The sequence below is a fragment of the Haliaeetus leucocephalus genome, unplaced genomic scaffold (assembly GCF_000737465.1).
Source record: "Haliaeetus leucocephalus isolate CR32 unplaced genomic scaffold, Haliaeetus_leucocephalus-4.0 Scaffold228, whole genome shotgun sequence".
NCBI classification, from domain to species: domain Eukaryota; kingdom Metazoa; phylum Chordata; class Aves; order Accipitriformes; family Accipitridae; genus Haliaeetus; species Haliaeetus leucocephalus.
In genome coordinates, this window is record NW_010972664.1 from 8,872,511 (window position 1) to 8,892,012 (window position 19,502).

The window sequence follows — 19,502 nt, forward strand, 5'->3', positions numbered from 1 at the left end:
CCAGATGTACATTTTTGTACCTTTGAAGGGGGAATTGCAGAAAACTAAATGTGTGTATGATATGGCTTCTCTCTGTACTTGCTTGAAGGCCAAATTTGAGCATTCTGAAACTTGTGGTCTGGTGTCAATAATTCAAAATCTACATCAGAATTTGTGGTCCATCTCTAGAATTACTTATTTTAAAATTTTTTTCTCATGCGTGACATTTACTTCAGTACTCAAAAGATCAAAAGGAAAAGCTTTGCAAGTTCATCACTCCCACTCTTGGTAGCATCTTTCAATTGACCATTTGAAGAATAAGCACAAAATGCATTATAGTGAAGTGGAATGAACTCACTCTAAGGTGGTATGCAGCTTACTGAATCTCTGTCCGCTCTGAGCTTGTTTTATGAAAAACTAAAAGTTCACTCTAAGGAGGCTTGAAAACACTTCAGGCAGGAGCGACCTCTTCTCCTGTTCATAGCTCTGAGCTGAAAAACCCACCTGTTTGGTCTCATCTTTGAATTAAATTAATGGTGATTTTACATTTTTATTATTGTGTATTTTGCATCAATAACGCAGCAACAATTCCACAAGTTTTGTGCTACATTTCTTCTATTCTACCTATACTCTTAGGCTAAATACTACTATTCTTCGAGCAATTACAGGTATACAATCAAAAATACTTCCCGTCAAATCCACAGGCAACCATCTCCAAATCAATGGGAAGGGTAGCCTGTTCAAAATTTGACCCCACGTATTCTTTGTGAGTGTGAATACCCCTAAAAGCTTTGCACCAGAAACCCCTACAGGGCTAGCTTTACCCATCTGCAAACTGTATTATATGTTTTTCAATAAAAGTTTTCAGCTAAAAATGTACAAACAGGAGCCTGAATTACTGATATCTTGTGACAGATTAAAAGGAGAAAATGCAGAAAGATTTTTTGCAGATGCCTTTTGAACTAAAGTGATTTCCATACTTTTATAGCCCTATACGCATCTGTGGATACAGAGCAATGTACAAGAAGTATCATACTTAAGTACAGTAGATATCAGAAAGGGACAGAGGTCCCAGAGTTTGAATGGAGGATGAACAGAAGGCATGCCTACCACAGAGCATACGAGACTGCTTAAAATCCTCCTGAAACATAACCTCCACAAATTACCAGAACTCGTTCCACAGCGTTAGCAAGCGGCTGCAAAACCGTTCTCTAATCTCCAGGAAACTTTCAAATAAAAAGTCTGTGGCGCTTGCCACAGCTCTTCAGCAAAAGGATGGTGCGTTTCTTAAGTACAGTTAGGGTGTACATTGTGGGGTAAACTCTTCCAGTGGATTTTGCTTTAACACACGCTCAAACATGGCCTACGAGTACTGGCTGACTTCTCCAAATTCGGGCCTTGGCTGAGGCCTTCTTTGGATGTAAACTTTGTTGCTCTTTTGATCTCCTTATCCACTAAGAAGAAGTACATTCTTCTCTCCCAAAATTAATGTGACTTTTGAAGATTTGTGCATACGAAAGCTGCTTCACTTTCTGCCCAAGTGGGGCCAGGATATACACCGCCATGACTAAATATATAAAGGTAAAAATTACTTCATTTTATGCTGTGTCTAGCAGAGACAAGCATGAAGGCAGAGACATGAAAGGAAGGACCCTACCCTTTTTCTTGTCACCTACACCCCCGTTTCCAGTCTGCCGTGTATGCCATTTACTGCAAACCAACCACCCAACACACCGTTACGAGCAAAATGGCTCTAATTTTACCTAACTAAATTAAAAGCCTCTCTTGTGCAGATTACTGCAAGGGCCTACATTTTCGTTATTGTATCAAACTTCCCCTTTTAAATCACAAGGAAAGCTGCCCAAGTGAGGGCTGAGAGCTTTATTTAATTACAAATTAACTAACTCGTAATTAAATGAGCAGTCACTCCCGCAGGAGAAGAAGCGGCTGCACCGACAGCAATGGCTGTCCTCGCCTCCTCCTCCCAGCCCTCCAGAGGGTCTCTTTATCACGGGGCAGTTCAACACAACGAGTCCTGCCGCCTCGCTCACAGGCGGCCACGATTCCAGCCACGACGAGGAGGACGGACGTGGCTGAGGTCCTCATGCAGATACCCTCCTGCTACCAAAATGGTGGTGAATCCACCAGAGAAACATCGTGCTCTTTCCTCAAAGGAGCTTTAAAATAGCCCCTCGCAAAATAAAAGCCTGCCTTACCGGTGACTGGGAGCTGTGCCTGCAAGACGGCAACGATCGCGACCCTCCTCCACTTCATCTTGCTCGCCCGGGCGGTGCTGGGGAGCGGGAGGCCGCGGGGCGAGGAGGAGAAGAGCTGCCTCCCCGGGCTTTGCTGTTCCGCCGCCCCGCAGGAAGCTCGGCTCCTACGAGGCCTTTCCGAGCCCACCTGCCGGCAGCGGCGCCCAAGCACGCGCCTTCTCTGCCTCGCAGCCAGGCAGCCTCTGAGGTCTGGGGTTTACGTTCTTGGTATCGATGTTTGGTGTTTCCTTTTGTTTTTTTTTTTCTTTTCCTCTTTGCAAAACGGGTTTTGGTGGGTTTGTTCTGGGTTTGGTTTTTTTTTTCAGTTTGTCTGATGGCTCCTAGGTCATCCCGGTCGGCAGCTGCTGATCTCTACAAGGGGCCTAGAAAGCGTATCAGGTATCAAATTTGGCCTGGCTTCAAAAGGGATAGTATATATAACTACGCCCAGTGCACAGTACGGCATAAATAGAAGTTTAAAATTGTAAATTATAGTCACGCTTGAACAAGTAGCTGGCTAAACTGGTAAAGATATAAAGTTCACTTCTAAATCTAATTGAAATACAGCCTTACCATGAGCAACTGAAAGCGGCTGCACTCTCAGGGCTACGGGGCGGCCAGCTTCAGGGACAGCTGGACTCTGCCCATCGTTGGAGGCAGCATCCACAGGACACAAAACACCAGCACGGCTGGCTCTGCCTGGCTCATTTCAGTCGTACCGATCTATGAAATGGAGATGCCTTTTGATGTGAACGCACTGGACCTTTGTATTTTGAAAGGGTGTCAGCGCATGAAGAGCCCTGGGGCCATTTTGTCCTTGGAGCCACCGCAGCCCATAGAGAGGAGAGCCTGTGTCATCTCTGCAGGAGAGCACAGTGCGCATCTTCTCCTCACTCAGCTTGAAACAGAAAGCTTGGCAGCCTCTAGCTACGCATGCCACTCCTACCTACTGAGTGAGCAGGCCATGGGATTCAACCTTCTTGCTGCTTGAAGCTGTCCTCTAGCAACAGATCCCGAGGCAGACCGGCACAGCCCAGGAGTGGGATGAGTGGTTTGAAGGCGGCTGCGGTCTGGGAGCTAACAAGGCTTTTCAACCCCACGTCGTAGGCTTGCCCGTTAACACGGTCCTCAGAGTGACACAAAACCGAGCAGGTCTGCCCAGCAGGCACGCTGGCAAAGCCTGTTTTCCCGCGGGTCCATGTTCTCCATCCAGCACAATGACTGCAGTGCCTCCCACATTGCCCTACGTCCCTGCCTGCCTCTGTGGGGCCAGGTAGCTGGGCACACCACCCCAAGTAGCACATGTACATGCTGACTGACTAACCCAGCAGCCCAGCGCAAAAGTGAAAATGCCCTGGTTTTTCTGCTGCTCTGAGGGGACTAATAACATTGCTGCAGCTAGCTACACAAAAACACGAGTAGGAGCAGGTTATGTTTGAGCCTCCTTCGTTTAGCTGAATTGATGTTGACCCCCCAGGTCAAAAGTGGTTGGGGTGGTGGTGAGCAGCAGGCTGAGACAGGAGAATCACAACACTTGTTTCCTTACAAAGTCAAGCGAGTGATCAAATGAGGCGGTATTAAAGCAGCACTCCGTAGGCAGTGGTGGATAACCACACAGGCAACAGAATAAGCACACTTTAGCAGTAACCCAGCAAACGTCACTCAGGAGAACGCTTCACGCTTATGAGCCAAAAAAACACAAGAAACTGATGTGCGTTAATCGTATTAAATCATTTCATTATGCTTTTACCTAAGGACCTCAACATGCTTTTCAAATTAGCCTTACTAAAGCTGGGGCAGTTAAGCTTTTACAGATAAGACTTATTAAATGGAAACACAGAAAACAAGGAACTAGAACTCAAAGAGAACCAGGAATCAGGGATACCTGGGAGTTGTTTGGTTTTAGGGTTGGGGTTTTTTGGTGCATTGGTTTTCTTTATTAAAAACAAACAAACAGAAACTGAACCCACCACCACAGAACTTTAACATGCATGGGAGACCAAAGTGTGTTTACGGGGACTTCGTCCTCAACATTTCTCACTGCATTTTTTTTTAATTATTATTAAGAATCAGCAACAGCAACTAATAAAAGGATTCATTTAGGGCACTAGAGGGGAGAAGAAACCCAGCATAATGAAATGAAATTAAGAAAGGTGAAATCTGGAGTTTTAGAAAAATCTTCCCGAGAAGGAGATATTAGACAGAAGTAATTTCTCCAGCAAAGTGTTAGGGCATTTATATGAAAATCATACCACTTGACACAGTGATGCCAACTCTCATTTTGTAAGAAGTCTCACATTATTGTGCTCTTTTCAAATGTGAACAAATAAAAATTTTCTTTTATTAACAGAAATAAAAAGCACATTTTAGACAACTGTGAATTAGAAAAGCTTGAAAACATGACTTGGATGCACCTTAAAGCCTGAAACTCAGCCTCCCCCATAAAAATCCAACTGTCTCAACAGAAGATTGCTGAGTGTTTACACTAGTAACACTAGTAATATACTTCAGGATCAGAGCTTATGCTGGGAGGAAGCACAAGTATCTCAATGAATAATGTGGGTGGGTTTAATTCCCATTTCTAATTCTTAGAAAAGAAAAAGAAGAATGTGCATCCCTAGCAGGTACAGGAACAGGATTGGTCATAACTATTTTCCAACAGCATGAAGACAACTGGCAGGATGAGAGTTATTGTGCATATAAGAAGGATGTATAGTCTTTTGATAGCAAAGTATATTGAAGTTCTTGGAAGAAGGAGACCAAGAAATTCGTCACCTTGCTGTCTGGAATAATGAAGGCTAATACGCTGATAAAACAGTATTATCTTTTCATTTAACAATTATTACATATTGTTCCAGTAAATACCAAAATTACTAGACACTAGCATTACTCCAGCACCCAAAACCTAGTCCTGCACGCCATTCTGCGATACCTAGACAGTACTGCTAAGCCTCTGCTCTCCCCCACCCTTGGGGAGGGTTTCTTTTGTGGCTCTTCTACCCCAAAAGCTGCAAGTGAAGGCTGGAGATGGGCTCTGACTCACCACCAGGCAAAAGGTAAAGCACAGCCCATGAGAGCCACCATGCATTGAACCTGAAAGACGTGTCATTAGTCCCAGAAATGGCTGTGCTCAGGTACATGGTCTATATTCCAACATGAGCCAGATAAAGTCCTTTCTGTCCACTTCCCCATGTAGCAGAAGATTGGCTGAAATAAGGAATTAGTGAGAGGAAAAAGACCCCTGCTCCCACTGCAGGCTGCCTAAATCTCACTGATGCCTTCTCCAAAAGCTAAAATAATATCATACTAGTTATTGATATTTTTGGGTAACAGTATTTTCAGAGGAGCAAATAGCACTGCTCATCACTATTCTGCTGACCCCTGTCTCCTGTTATTGATCATAGCTTCTCCCTCCGGCAGCAAGCCAGCAAATTATCACTTTGACTAAAGAGTTGGGGCCAAAGGTAAGGAAAAGGAATGAAGAGCTGTATAAGAAAGGGAGATTAATGGCAACAGTAGGCACACTGGGAGAACAGCAGTTGGGCCAGTGTGTTTTGATGTCCAGATAGGGAAAGGTCAGAGAAATAGAGTATATGGACTTCATTTAGAACTGTGGGTCGAGTCAGAAAAAGGCTTTGTGTGACAGTGCCCCTAGAAATTCTCTCCTCCCCATCCCTCAGCTTTTGAAATAAGGGAAGCTTATAACTGTAATCTAAGTACAATGAGAGTATACAAAACAGCAATCATGCTTGTATTATGAGTTATTCTCACAAGCACGGCATGGGAGATACAAATCACATGCAGTCGAGGAATACAGAAAAAGATAAAGGGGAAGTGGCCTCTTCTCTAGGAAGATGCTTTTCTGTGTTCATACAACTTGCAATTACACAATGAGGAATGATTTGCTTAGAGTGTCACCTTCTTTTCATCCTATTCAGTCTTTGCATCTCTAGGAACTACATAGCAGAGTAAAAACTTAGGCACTTCCTGCCCACGTCCTGCATTAGGCAATCTCATACGTGCATTTTTACCAACAGTTTAAACCACACTGATGTTTCAGTTTACTCACTTCAGTCAGATCATAAGAACTTTGTTAACACTGGACTAGAATGCCAACACTAGTTCAGCTGAACCAGCAGCTATTTTTTTCAATACAGACAAGGCCACAGCAGAGACATAAAACCCTCCCTGCTGGGTTAAGAAAAGCTCTCAGCTAAACTTGACTCTTTATCTAAACGTACGGGCGGAAGAAAGTGCATTTCAAGAATTACCTGGACAGGGAAGACTGCAAGATTTGATCTATGGTTCCTGAAACAGAATGGGTCAGGGAATTGAAATGGTCCCCAAATACAACTCAGTTGTGTTTAATGCTGGTTAAGGTGCAGCTCATTATCCATAAGGATAACATCTTCCACAAAATAGACAAGGTATGCATTCAATTGGTTCTGTGCATCAATATACCATTCTTCCTCTGGACACAAGAAATCCTGCAACAGCTCTAATGCAAGGGGCTGATTCATCCCCAGAAGCAGCCCCTTTTCATGCTCACTGGTTATGCTTTGACTGTACCATAAAAAAAAGCAGCAGGGTTTGCAGTTTTAACAGGAAATAAATGAAAACTAAAAAACAAATCACCACCACAGTCAAGCTGAGGATTAAAAAGTAACTACACACTGCCCTCTGGCTCATGCATTGCTACCACAGAGAGCTTGCTTGTAAGCATCACTGCAGGGTGCTGGGACTGAGAAGAGATCAGTTATCAAAAGTTCTCCTTTGATAGTTAGTACTTGCAGGCAAAATTAATTCCTACATCACCTGATGGAGGAGCTGGCCAACTTTAGAGATGGAAGAATCCAGACAGACTGCAGTCTTGCCCCAATCCATCAGGGAGTAACAGCAGTAGTGCCACAACTAACTCAACAAGTATTAAAATCATTTTTGAAGATGTTCACACAAAGATAAAGGGTGTTAAATAAGCAACAAATTTCTCTGGTGAGCAAGCTGTAGCCCCCAGCAAGGCATGCCATTCATGCAGTAGACTAATACACTGAAAAGAAAAAGTCTGCTGTTTACAGTGTGTAAGCCCACAATTTTTACTGACAAAGTGTTGCGGACTGACAGTCCTACATTGCTTCACTGCATTTCAATGCACTGTAGTGCCTTACAGTGAAGCTTCACTTTGCTATAATTGGGTTCAACTGTGCTAATCCCCTTGGAATGCAGCAATTAATACTTATTTAGTGATAATTGCTGCATTCCAAGAGGATTAGTCCCTGCCCTGCACTTTTGCCAGCATTGCAAATGGAGAGCTGGAAAGAAGACAGGGTCTAACTACAAGTCTTGCTTTGCAGCTCCCAACAGGGAGACAAGAGAAGTTGGTCTTGCTACAACTGCTCCCCTCTGTGCGTGAAAATACCACTTTTCCAAGGAAAAACTGCTTGACTGACACTTCTTGCAGCTGCATTGTGCAAATAGAAACCCTGCCACATCCAACAAGAAAAAAAGAAACAAACCAAAAAAACCCACCCCAAACCAAGACACCTGCACAGCACCATAAAGACAAACATGGCCACGAACGTATGTTTCCTATGGGAGATGATAAACAGGCCCTGATGCAGTGTAAGAACGAATTCCTATTCATTATGTGGGGGGGGTTGTGACTAGCAGTTCCCTGTTTCCGCTATGGTCTTAAAAATTTCAGTGCAACATGGGTTTTGGAAAGCTATAAAGATGATGTTAGTAGAAAGTTAAAATGCATCTTCTCTGAATGCTCAGTTTTGAGAACACTGAATCTGTAATGTCCAATTTTTTCCTCCCCAGTGAAGCCTTTATGATCTCTGAATTATTTTTTTTTAATGCACTGAAGAGACCACTGCTTATGTCATATCTTAAGAAGGAAGCACAATGCTTCTTTTCCTTTAAGCAAGTCAAGCTACTCTCTCTCACATCATTAACATTTTCACCTGTTAATTGCAGGTGAATTTCCCTGATTACATTACAGCATATGTACAAAAATTCTGGGACTTTACCACTAAACACACCTTCTGGAAATGCTATTTTTAATTATACAGCACCTTCGGTATTTTCTTGCTTGGTGTACAGACTATAATTGATCAGTAAGGTTATGCCTTTCATGAATATAACAGTAATGTGAAGCCAGATTTTAAGACCTGTGACAAGTATCTCCATTTCCTTTACTTTCTTCCTCTCTTCACCCCTAACACATACCTCTTCTGCATTTTTCAAATGCTCATCTGGGGGAAAACTTAATTAAATGAACTGAAATTCATATAAGCATTTAAATCAAAAATCCAATTCATGCTTGATTAGGCACCCATTTTTTGTTAAATGACAACAGGAAAGAACTACACAAGGTTCTTACAATCATATACTGCAGGTTTTGTGCAATTATTTCTCTCTTATCTTTAAAGAATTGCTTCACTTCAATCTAGAAACAGTTACTTTTTAATAATGGGTGATGTTTAATAGGTTCCATTGGCATAAAAAATTATAGAAACACAAATTATCTTCACTGTTTTCCCATAAATATGTATGCTTACATATGCAATTACATACATACTACTCAGTATTTCTTGAAAGTCTTGTCTTTCTCCATGTTTGCACACACATACACACACCCCCTGCATGGCTTTGTCAACTTACTCTATGTTTGTAGCAACCAGAAGTCATCTTGTTTTTAAAAAAAAATTCCTCTCATCTAAAGGTACTGAGATGTTTCACCAGTATTTTACATGAATCCTGCAAACTGGTATCTATGTTTTTCTAGATAAGGGGTGGGGTGGGGGGAAGTAAGGGTGCAAAACAAGTAAGGTTGTAACCCAAGTCAGTGGCAGTAGCGAAAATAACGTGAAGGAGTTCTAGACCTGTATGGGTACACTGACTCCCCTTTCTCAACAAGACCTGCAACAGTTGTTGGATCTACCACCGTAAGTGTACCATCTCTTCTGTTTAAACTGGAGAAATTATATGCAAAAGTAAGCCTAACAGCTGCAGGAATCAGAAGCAAATGGCAATGGAGAATTGTTAAGGCTTTTCTATCTAGGATATGAAGAGCTAGAGAAAAAAATAATTCAGAAAAATCACCATAGTTATTAGGTTCTTTGATTAAGAAAGCATCCACTAAATAATACCAAATTTCATCACTTCAGATACTAACTGCATACCTGGCGTCAGTCAGCCAGAAGACTCCAGGCAGCTCTGCAACCAGCACAATTAAGGACGCTCAAATTTTTAAAAAGCACACCTTTTGTACCTTTAATATACATGAACAGGGTTTTGTTTGCTCTCTTAAGCTCCTAATTGTCATGACATATATAGGACCTTTGTGGCTTCAAGGTCAGGCTACCTGTTTCAAATCTAAATCCAACCGAGTAAAAAAAAAAAATCTGACAAAAGCAAGCGTCCATACAACATGTTACATAAGCCTTGTTTCCGTAGAAAACCAGGCTATGAAGAACATTAACTACTACAGCCAGAACAAATGAGTCTTAACACTCTAATCTTATTACACTACAATAATCAACATAGAAACTCTGAGGAAGCCTCTAGACACAAAAGTTCTTAAGTCAAAAAGCCCTGGGAGCAACTCAAGGACTGAGCTTCCCAGCAAGGAAAATAGAATTGTTGGGGAGCACCAAGGGCCAGCTGCTCCACCAGAGCAGGGGAGCTGGCAGGGTCAGCAGGGCAGCGGCCTCACCACCAAGATACATGGTCCCACAAGAGGAGCAGACTGGGAGACAGCAACCAGGGTCAACCACAGTTGAGGCAGGATTGAGGTCAAGTCAGTGGGACCAGGCAAGCAGCAAGAGCCTGAGCTCTATCACAGCCCCCAGGCAAACAGGAGAAACTTCGAAGCAGGCTTCTCCCAGCTGTGCTTCACCACCCGAACACCTGCACACTGCCAGGGCTGGCCTCCAGCACAGGCAGCCCAAACCACCGGAGAGGGGCTTGCGGGCACTCAAACAATCCAAGTTCAACAAGATTAATTAGCTGTTGGAAATCACAAATCAGAATCAGGTGGTTTCATTGAGCTAACAAGAAGTCTAAGCCAAAGCATCCGCACTTTGGGTTCTTACAGTTTGTAAGTACTGAGAGAAATAAACACTATCGAGTCTGGAGGTGACTGCTCCCAGTTGATGTTCTGAGGCATTCTATACCTGCCTCCATTTCCTTTACTAGAGTTTCTTAATTTAAAAACCTTTAAATCATTTTCATGGATATTACTTCTGAGCACTCTATAGCACAAAATGATTACAAAACACAAAAAGATGATGAATGCTTCTCTTTTAGCAGCTAGCACGCTGCTGTGTTTATGAAGGAAAGCATTCATAATGTAAAGCACTGTAGAAGAAGAATTTGTTCTTATCATGCCCCCCTGTCGTATGCTTTTCCAGCATCTTTGAGTTACGATGAATGAATTCAATAACCAATTTTAAGTATTAAGCAGGTAGCAATCACCACGAATGTAAGTCTATGGCTCCCTCTTGTGTTCAACAATAATATAACAGTTTATCTGATTTTTACTCTAGATTCAGTGTGCTATTATTCAGGAAAAACCTGTTGAAAACAAATTCATCCATTAAGATATGATTAATACTTTTTTGCAATAATCTAATACTCTGATTGAGCTACCTCTATTTTATTGTGAAGATCACAGATACAACATTAAATAGGTGAGAAATTAGATAGAACTGAATAAAGAATTAAACAAATACCTGATATACATAAGCTCTAATCTGTAATGATGTAGCATGTCACAAGAATCTACCTGGCACAAGTTTTACATTAAAACACAAGAAATAAATTGAAAATCAAGGAGTAGAAACAAAAATCTCTCAACAAGCAAGATTAGTAGACAAAGTAGACACGACCATATGGTTAAGAGAGACAGGCTGACATTATCCTAATTAAGATTCCCAGCTAACAAACATCCTGTGACTTAATGAGGTGCCTAAGGTTATCCTGTGTCTCAGATTCTTACCTATGACTGGAGATACTTAACTTCCTGGGTATGGAGAATGACTTCATTACTATTTAGAATATGCTCAGATACATCAAGCATGCCATGGTAGAGGACACACAGAAGTCAAAATGCTGATTCATTGTTTACAGCTGCATTAATTTCTTATACTTGGCCTCTTCTATTCGAAGCCACAATATTACTTCTGGATATTAGGAAAAAAGGAAACATGCTCACAAGCGAATTCCTGAATGAGCCTAATACAACAAAGGTGAGCACAGGAAGACGAAAAGGTGGTAAAGAAAAATGGGACAAAAGCTGATGACTTTCTTGAGTTAGTGATATTAACATTTACATACCTATTACTAAGGGAGAAAAACAGAGAGATATTTAGTATGATTGACACCCCAGTCTGCTTTACATTCCATTTCTACGTACAAAATCTCTTTATTCATGTGTTCAATGAGATGCATAGATACAACTCCTCCAGATAGTTCTCTGATTAACCTTCAAATCCAGCTCTGTACATGTAGCTTAACCATTCTGTTTTTCACCACTTTGCAAAAGAACTATCTGGCTGGGGTTCTCTCAAACTTTAAATGTAAAGAGATTTGGATGATCTAAGATTGTTCCAATAAAATGCAGTAGTATTACAAAACTGTTTAAGATGAATTGTTACCAAAAAAAGCCCTTCCACTCAGAATCAGAAAGATTTGGGAATTGGTACTAACGGGAACATCAAATCCAACAAGACCAGAAACAAAACAAAACAGGCTTTGTTCTGTACCAAACTCTCAAATGAAACTGATTCTTTTAAAGGTCTTATACTGGTTTTGGCTGGGATAGAGTTAACTTTTTTCATAGTAGTTTGTTTGGGGCTATGTTTTGGATTTGTGTTGAAAAGTTGATAATGCTGAGATGTTTTTGTTACTGCTGAGCCGTGCATACACAGAGCCAAGGCCTTCTCTGCTTCTCCCCCCACCCCACCAGCGAGGAGGCTGGGGGGGCACAAGGAGTTGGGAGGGGACACAGCCGGGACAGCTGACCCCGACTGACCAAAGGGACATTCCATACTATATGACATATGACCATATATGCCTAGCATATAAAACTATGGGAAGAAGAAGGAAAGGGGGGAGGGGGTCAGAGTTATTGCATTTGTCTTCTTAAGTCACCATTACGTGTGATGGAGTCCTGCTTTCCTGGAGATGGCTGAACACCTGCCTGCCGATGATATAGTCATTTAGAAATGCAGAAGCTCTAGCCAGAACAAATAATCAAATAAGGCTTCTTTGTATCAATTTTCACAAACTCCACTGTTATTACTTTATGTTCCATTTCACACTACTAGATGCAGAAAAGAAAGTGAAACACGAAGATGCTTATTTCATCCAAGGAGGGAAAGCCAGGTGTAAAAGGGTGTTTCACCTTTTACTCTAGCAAGCATGAAAGACTCCAGAGCAACAATAAATCAAGAACTCTGAAGAGAGGTGCTCATGTGAAAGACAGCGTGAGGGAGAGGACTATTCTTGAAGATGCAATAAAAAACACTTGACACCACTAGTCAAAAAGTATTTTAATTTTAACAAAAACCCAGCATCATCAGTCTCACACATAACTACTTATGGAGTGACATGTAATGCATTCAGGTGTCCCTATGGTAAGAATCAAGTCCATACCAGAGGATCATTTGAGTTTCCACAATTGTTATGCCTTATATAAAAATATTTTCCAATTTCATATTTAATGTCAGTGTTATCTGTTCGACATAAATTGCTTCCATATTGTAAGTTTTTTTAATCCTAAATTAATTTTCAAATAGTAGAACAGAATGGGTTTGCTACAGTAACAAGCACCTTTTTGCCCCTTGCGGAGAAGGAAAACTTAGTAAGCTATGTCAAAAATACTTTTACAAATCATTCCAGTATTTGAGAAAAGTAGTGATATAATAATGACATTAAGATGTAGAGAAGATTTGATATGATGAATTCCACTGTTCTATATATGGATCTGCCTCTAAGGAGTCTAAATTCTCACATTCTTTACTCTGTCAATGAAGTAATATTTGCTCACTGTAAAAATCAACTTAACTGCTCATAATAACTTTTGGATATTTGTGAACTCAGCACATGGGAGATGAGAAGATATAAAAAGGCATTTATTTCTTGCTGTTGTGTGTGGCTTATTTTAACAGAGAATTAATTATGCACACCTTTCATTAATTTTCATTTTCTACAAGTCATGAATCATCTGTGTCATACTGTATTGCTTCTTTCTCACTTCTGGATAACTAACCCAAAATTGCTGTGTAAGGCTTCCAAAACCAAAAATCTGCTCAGTTCTACTGTTAAGAGTAATAAAAGCTGATACATTGCCATTTGATCAGACTAACAAAGCTGAAGATTTCAAGATCCTAATCAGAAAACATTTACCCTTTACAACATTCTCACTGAATTTACAAGCCACTACTCTTCTTATACTAAAGCCAGATACTTCAGTTATTACCACCCTCCTTCTATTAAAGAGTCAGGGCATATAACCACTGCCAGCTGAAGAGTTACCAAGAACTTATCGTGAGGTATGCGTACAGTTTACATAAACACAGTTGTATTCTATAGCACATTCAATATAGGTAGCAAAATAGAAAAACGGCTCAAATGAGTGGGTGTATTAGCGTGCAAAGAAAATTCTTAACAGAATTTGGGAACTCAGCATATCATTTGCCATCATAATACAAGCAATGCTTTCCATTCCATAGTCAGCTGAGCCATCCTGTAGTACTTTGCCATAAAGATCTAAACTAAACTGGTATTAAAAATAAAATAAAATTGGAGAGTGATCACAAACAGATATTACTTAACAAAGGCATTGAAAGGTTTAGAAATGGACTAATCCTTTAGTTTCCAGTAAACACAGCGTTTCTGAATGCAGACTGTCAACAGACAGACATCTTTCCAGAATCATGTCCAATGAATAAAATTTAGTTATGGCTTATGCACAAAGGTTTTTGAGTATGACATGATTCAAGCTGTGCTAGTTAGTGAGAATTTACATTTGCTTCAGAAGGGTTACACAAGCTCATTAACAATGCAAAGTGTTTGACTTTTTGCATTATTAATTCAGCTCTACAATACATAGAAAAAAATAAATCTTTCATGAAACAGCCAAAGTAATTCATTTGTGTATCAGCATCACCAAGGATCTTCTTCCACCTACAAGGAGTAAGAATAAGAGTGAAATTGAATGTGTGTTGACTGCGCTAAAACATATTTGAAAGTTTTGAAGACTTAGTTTTATGTAGATGATAGAACACAATTTCTCTATACTTCAATATCATAATGGTAAGATTCAAAAGCAACTTTGTTTTGAAAATATTGAGCAATGTTGCTGCAATCTCATTAATACAGCTTCACAAATGCTGAATAGTCTCACTACATTTAACTATTAGACCAAAACATCATCTGTCTTGCAATTAATTCAAACAGAGGACAGTGACTGTGCCCACTCTATAGAAGTCTTTCCTCCCAAGAAACTGTATTTAAGCTGAGGTACAAGTGCAGTAAACCATAGATAGTTCTATAGATACTATACTTCATATTGTTAAATAGGGGGATCCCTTAAGAAAACATATCTTATGATTTCAGACACTGCATCCAGTAGACTACTTAGGGAAAAGACATAACTGCATATTAAAAAAAAACAGAGACAGGTAATATATACTGCTAACAGTAAGGTGAAGTTTTACAGGTTCCAAATATAATGAGAGTTAAGCATGCAAAACTTAAGCACTTACTAAGGCTTGACGCTGTAATATTCTTCTGGGGTCACAATCTTCAATCCACCAAAGTAGTCCAGGACCCAAATATTGGTAATGTTGAATTTGGCAAAGAACCAGTTATGATCCTTAGGCCAACTTTCCATTTCAGGGTGGCGACTGAATAAAGCTTTTTTTGCTAAGCCTGCTTCTGAATCATTCACCTAAACAAACCAGCAAAACGTTACAGTAAGATACAGTCATACGATGAAAAATTTTAGCTAAAAACCCCCACTACTGTCTGCACTGTGCTTTTTGCAGCTTAGCCACGTCTTGTCCCAAAGGACTCATTACTGTGGCAGAGTCCACTCATCTTCAGTGTGGTATACAACTGTACATGAGAGACAAAAAACTCCAAGGCAGTTGATTTTAGTATTAAACCAAAAGGGTGCTTTTAAAGTAAGCATGAGCAAGCAAGTACTTCACCAACATAGAATAAATCTTTCAACAAATCACAAAACAGCTAAGTATGGATTCTTTCTGAAGTATTACAGTGCAATGTTTTAGGTGTAATTTTACCTTCTCTGCACCTGCTCACTCAAACAGACACAAACAGATCCAACCCTGTTCAGGCGTATGCAAACGCATGCATACACACACACATACACACACGCATACCCACACACAAATAGGATGATATAACAGAATCCACAGAGAAGGGAAACTGAAATGTGTGACAGCACTTAATATACAATGTTTAAAGGGTTAAATCAACAAGTCAGAGCTCTGGGTATGGTATAAGAGGAACTAATTAAAATAAACAATTCCATTATTGATGAGAAACTCATGAAAGCAATTGAAGGATTGCTGGTGTGTAATGCACAAATATCTGAGGTGTGAAACACCAAATAAGAATTCAGGCTATCATATAAGAGAGAGTAATGATGATTAGTCCTCACCCTCAATCATTACCCTCAATAATGGGATCAAGATCTTCAATGAATAACACATGCAGTTCTAAATTCCTTCTATGGGACACCAAAGTACTGGTGCACAAAAGAATACCGCCATGGCAGCAACACCACCAGATAATACAGTGCACTTTTTCTGTCTCTAATACCTGTAACTTTATAGCTCAGGTTAATATTTACTTCTATAAAGTTCTGGAAATGCATATGTCACACCGCACGGACCAAAGAATTTAACTAAGCAAAAGAGATGGAAAAACCTTCATGCTTCATTCACAAGAGAATTGTCTTAGACTTCATAGTTTCAAAACAAGTCTAGAGGAAGGAGGGGAGACTTCTTCCTTCATTATAATATTGTCCTCCCAAGTTCCTTGCTAAAGACATGCAAATATGAAGTGGTATCTTCATTTTCCTCACACAAACTATGAGCTAGCCTTCTGGTATCATGGCACATAACATCTCTTCGTATACTTTCACACAGGAATTCTAACCTTTCTCTTCTCCATCCGCTAAACAATACTATTTGATGCACACAATCTTGTCCAGTTGTCAAGCTTCAGCTGCTTACCTTCACAATACTCCCACAGAAGATTATGTGGGCACAGAGGGGATTCTGGGGATCATATCTGTGCTTCTTGCAGTAAGGAGTCTGTGCCAAAGACACAGTTAAGGATGCATTTGAATTGATCTGAAATGCAAGTAGTAAGATAAGAGGTTTACATACTTTTGCGAGAAAAATGTCATACCCACCATATTTTCAGCTCTTGGTACTTTATTCAGCTAAGTATTACTGGTAAAAAGAACAAACCTGTCATCATCTTCTCCTAACTATATTTGAAGGCCTACTTAGACAAGCTCTGATTCTGAAAGAAAGCCCAGTTTAGAAGTGTGCTGAATTTTCTTAGCATAAAATGGAAACCTCACAAAACAGCACTCCTTAAAACTCTGAATTCAATATACAGTTGTCCCAGTTTTGGCTGGAATAGAGTTAATTTTCCTTCTAGTAGCTGGTATAGTGTTAAGTTCTGGATTTAGGATGAGAAGAATGTTTATCACATGCTGATGTTTTCAATTGTTGCTAAGTAGTGTTTAGACTAAGTCAAGGATTGTTCAGCTTCTCATGCCCAGCCAGCAAGAGGGCTGGAGGGGCACAAGCAGTTGGGAGGGGACACGGCCAGGACAGCTGACCCAAACTGGCCAAAGGGGTATTCCATACCATGTGATGTCATGCCCAGTATATAAACTGGGGGGAGTTGGCAGGGCGGGGGCGAATCGCTGCTCAGGAACTAACTGGGCATCAGTCAGTGAGCGGTGAGCAATTACACTCTGCATCACTTGTTTTGTATATTCCAATTCTTTAATTATTATTATTGTATTATTGTTGTTGTTATTCTTTTCTTTCTTCCTGTCCTATTAAACTGTTCTTATCTCAAACCACCTACTTTTTTTTCCCCAATTCTCTCCCCCATCCCCCTGGGTGGGGGGAAGTGAGCGAGCAGCTGTGTGGTGCTTAGTTGCCAGCTGGGGTTAAATCATGACAACAGTCTAGCTATTTCACATTCAAATGGTGATATATTCCAATTTACATACATACAGGACAGTACAGAAGACAAGGATATACAGTGAACTTCATTAAGTTAATTCTGGTGGAAGGACAAAGGGTTACTGAAAAGGTAACCAAGGGAGTTTCACAACTGTTGGTAAAACTAGTTAAAACAAAACCAAACAATGCCCCCCCCCTCCCCCCCATCAAAACAAGCCTTCTGGCTGCCCCCAAACTGGTCAGCTCTTTTGAAGTTTAAAGTGGATTTTACAAGTTAGGTTTAAAAAATCCTGAGTATTTAAGACACCTAACTTGAAGAATCCAATTGTCTTTCTAAAACTAATTTGGTGAATGCAACTTGACAAATATTGGTGCAAAACAGGATTGCCTACTGCAGAACGTCACATACTAAAGTTCATTATCTCCCAGCAAAGAAAGTTCGCGTGCTTTGAGAAATTTCACTAAGAGAGCTGATCTCAAAAAGAAACCCCCAAAAGTCACTTAAACACTACGCAGAGCACCACTGAATTGATGAAACAGGAACAACCACCTGACAGATAGGAAGTTGCTTAACTACAAAAAAGCTGACTCATGATTACTCAGCACTATCTCCTGTCAGCCGTCTCCCTTACACGTGACTATCACAGTCAAATGTTTCTGCCCTGTGACAGCAGAATAAGGATCTGTTGAGGAGAAGCCTTCTGAAGGAAAATGTTCATTAGCAGTTTATACCATGATTTTTACATTACTCTGAAAACAAAAGGCTGTAGCTGGGGTGGAGAAAGAAATACTGTAGACGATAAATTAGGCTTCCTACAGCACTTAGATACATAATTAAACTATTTTAATGTAACAAACCAAAACCTGACAGGGAACAAACAAAAAAGGTTTAAAGTAAAACAAATTCTGAAAAATTTCCATTATCTAAGTTTTGCATTTATTTGTTTTACTAATACTGTAACAGTTACTACGACGAAAAAGTGTTCTAATAAAGGAGGCATGGGATCGCTACTTCCCTAACTTTTTAGGCAACTCTCTCTTGACCACAGCCAAGCAAAAGATCTGAGACAAGGCCAGTTAGGCACGCTCAGAGCCTCAGCACACCAGTCTGCTGCCTTTCGTTTCACCTTTATGGTAAGCTCCAGAGATTCAATTACTATTCCTTCAGTAGCCTGTGTAGGAGCCCTCATTGCTCAAGTCCCACGCTGCCAATTTCCAGTCCTTTTGGTATTTTTTGCGACGTTCTCCCTGTTTAAATATTCTGTGGCCCCTCATTTCTCTGGTCAGTGCTTCTGGAAGCCTCAGCCGCTTCCTCTACCAGAGTGTGGCTCAGCAGTTTTTCAGACCACGACCAGCAGGAACTTCTGAGGAGGACTCCTGAGTGTCAGCACAGGCACCACTGCTTATGTTTAGATGTTCAGGGGCTAATAATTGTCCCCAGGGTTCACAAACGAGGTGACAGCCACCGAACAGGCAGTTAGTGCCACTACATTGCCTTCAGAAAACGCTGGCGTAAACCCTGACTCCTACAATTTAAAATTCCAACCACCACCTGCCACCGAGGTGAAAAAGCGCGGGCAACCCAGAAAAACGCCACACCGCATTGTTAACCCTCACGCTTTTAAGTATCGAGCCTCCTGTACTGCGGCCACTATTTGTGCCTGCGGCTCCCCCACCCCAGGGCCAGCCCGGGGTTTTGAGGGACCACCCCCCCCCCGCTCCCCTGGGCGCCGGCCGAGGGGGCAAAACCCCGCCCGCGGCCCGGCTGCTCCCGCTCACCTCCAGGTCCTGCACGGAGATCTCCATGTCTGTCAGGTAGAGGTAGGGGACGCCGCTGCCGCTGAACGGCCCGGGGGGCCCGTCGCTGAGGGAGAAGATGTTGGCGAACGGGCGGCCGCGCAGCCCTTCCTGCGCGGAGAGCGTGGCCAGCGCGCCCCAGTCGCAGTTGTGCAGCACGAAGCGGGCCATGCGCGCCGCCTCCTCCGGCGGCGGGATGGCCCCGCCGGCCGCCAGCAGCAGCAGC

General features: G+C 41.3%; 2 protein-coding genes across 3 annotated transcripts in view; both read right to left on the reverse strand.

Annotated features, from left to right (window-relative positions):
* The window catches only part of CD247 (CD247 molecule), a 68,651-nt gene extending 56,555 nt beyond the window's left edge, over positions 1-12,096 (reverse strand). For both annotated transcript variants that reach the window (XM_010567267.1, XM_010567266.1), the window contains exon 1: positions 11,236-12,096. The gene's annotated coding sequence lies outside the window, so the exon portion shown is untranslated. The remainder of the gene's footprint in view (positions 1-11,235) is intronic.
* A 681-nt stretch (positions 12,097-12,777) lies between these two features.
* On the reverse strand, positions 12,778-19,501 carry CREG1 (cellular repressor of E1A-stimulated genes 1; the record flags this gene model as incomplete). The annotated part of the gene is made up of 4 exons (XM_010567647.1): positions 12,778-14,426; positions 15,008-15,192; positions 16,505-16,624; positions 19,259-19,501. Coding segments are annotated over 4 exons (549 nt in total), but the record flags the coding sequence as incomplete, so codon positions are not given.
* Between the last annotated feature and the right edge of the window lies 1 nt (position 19,502).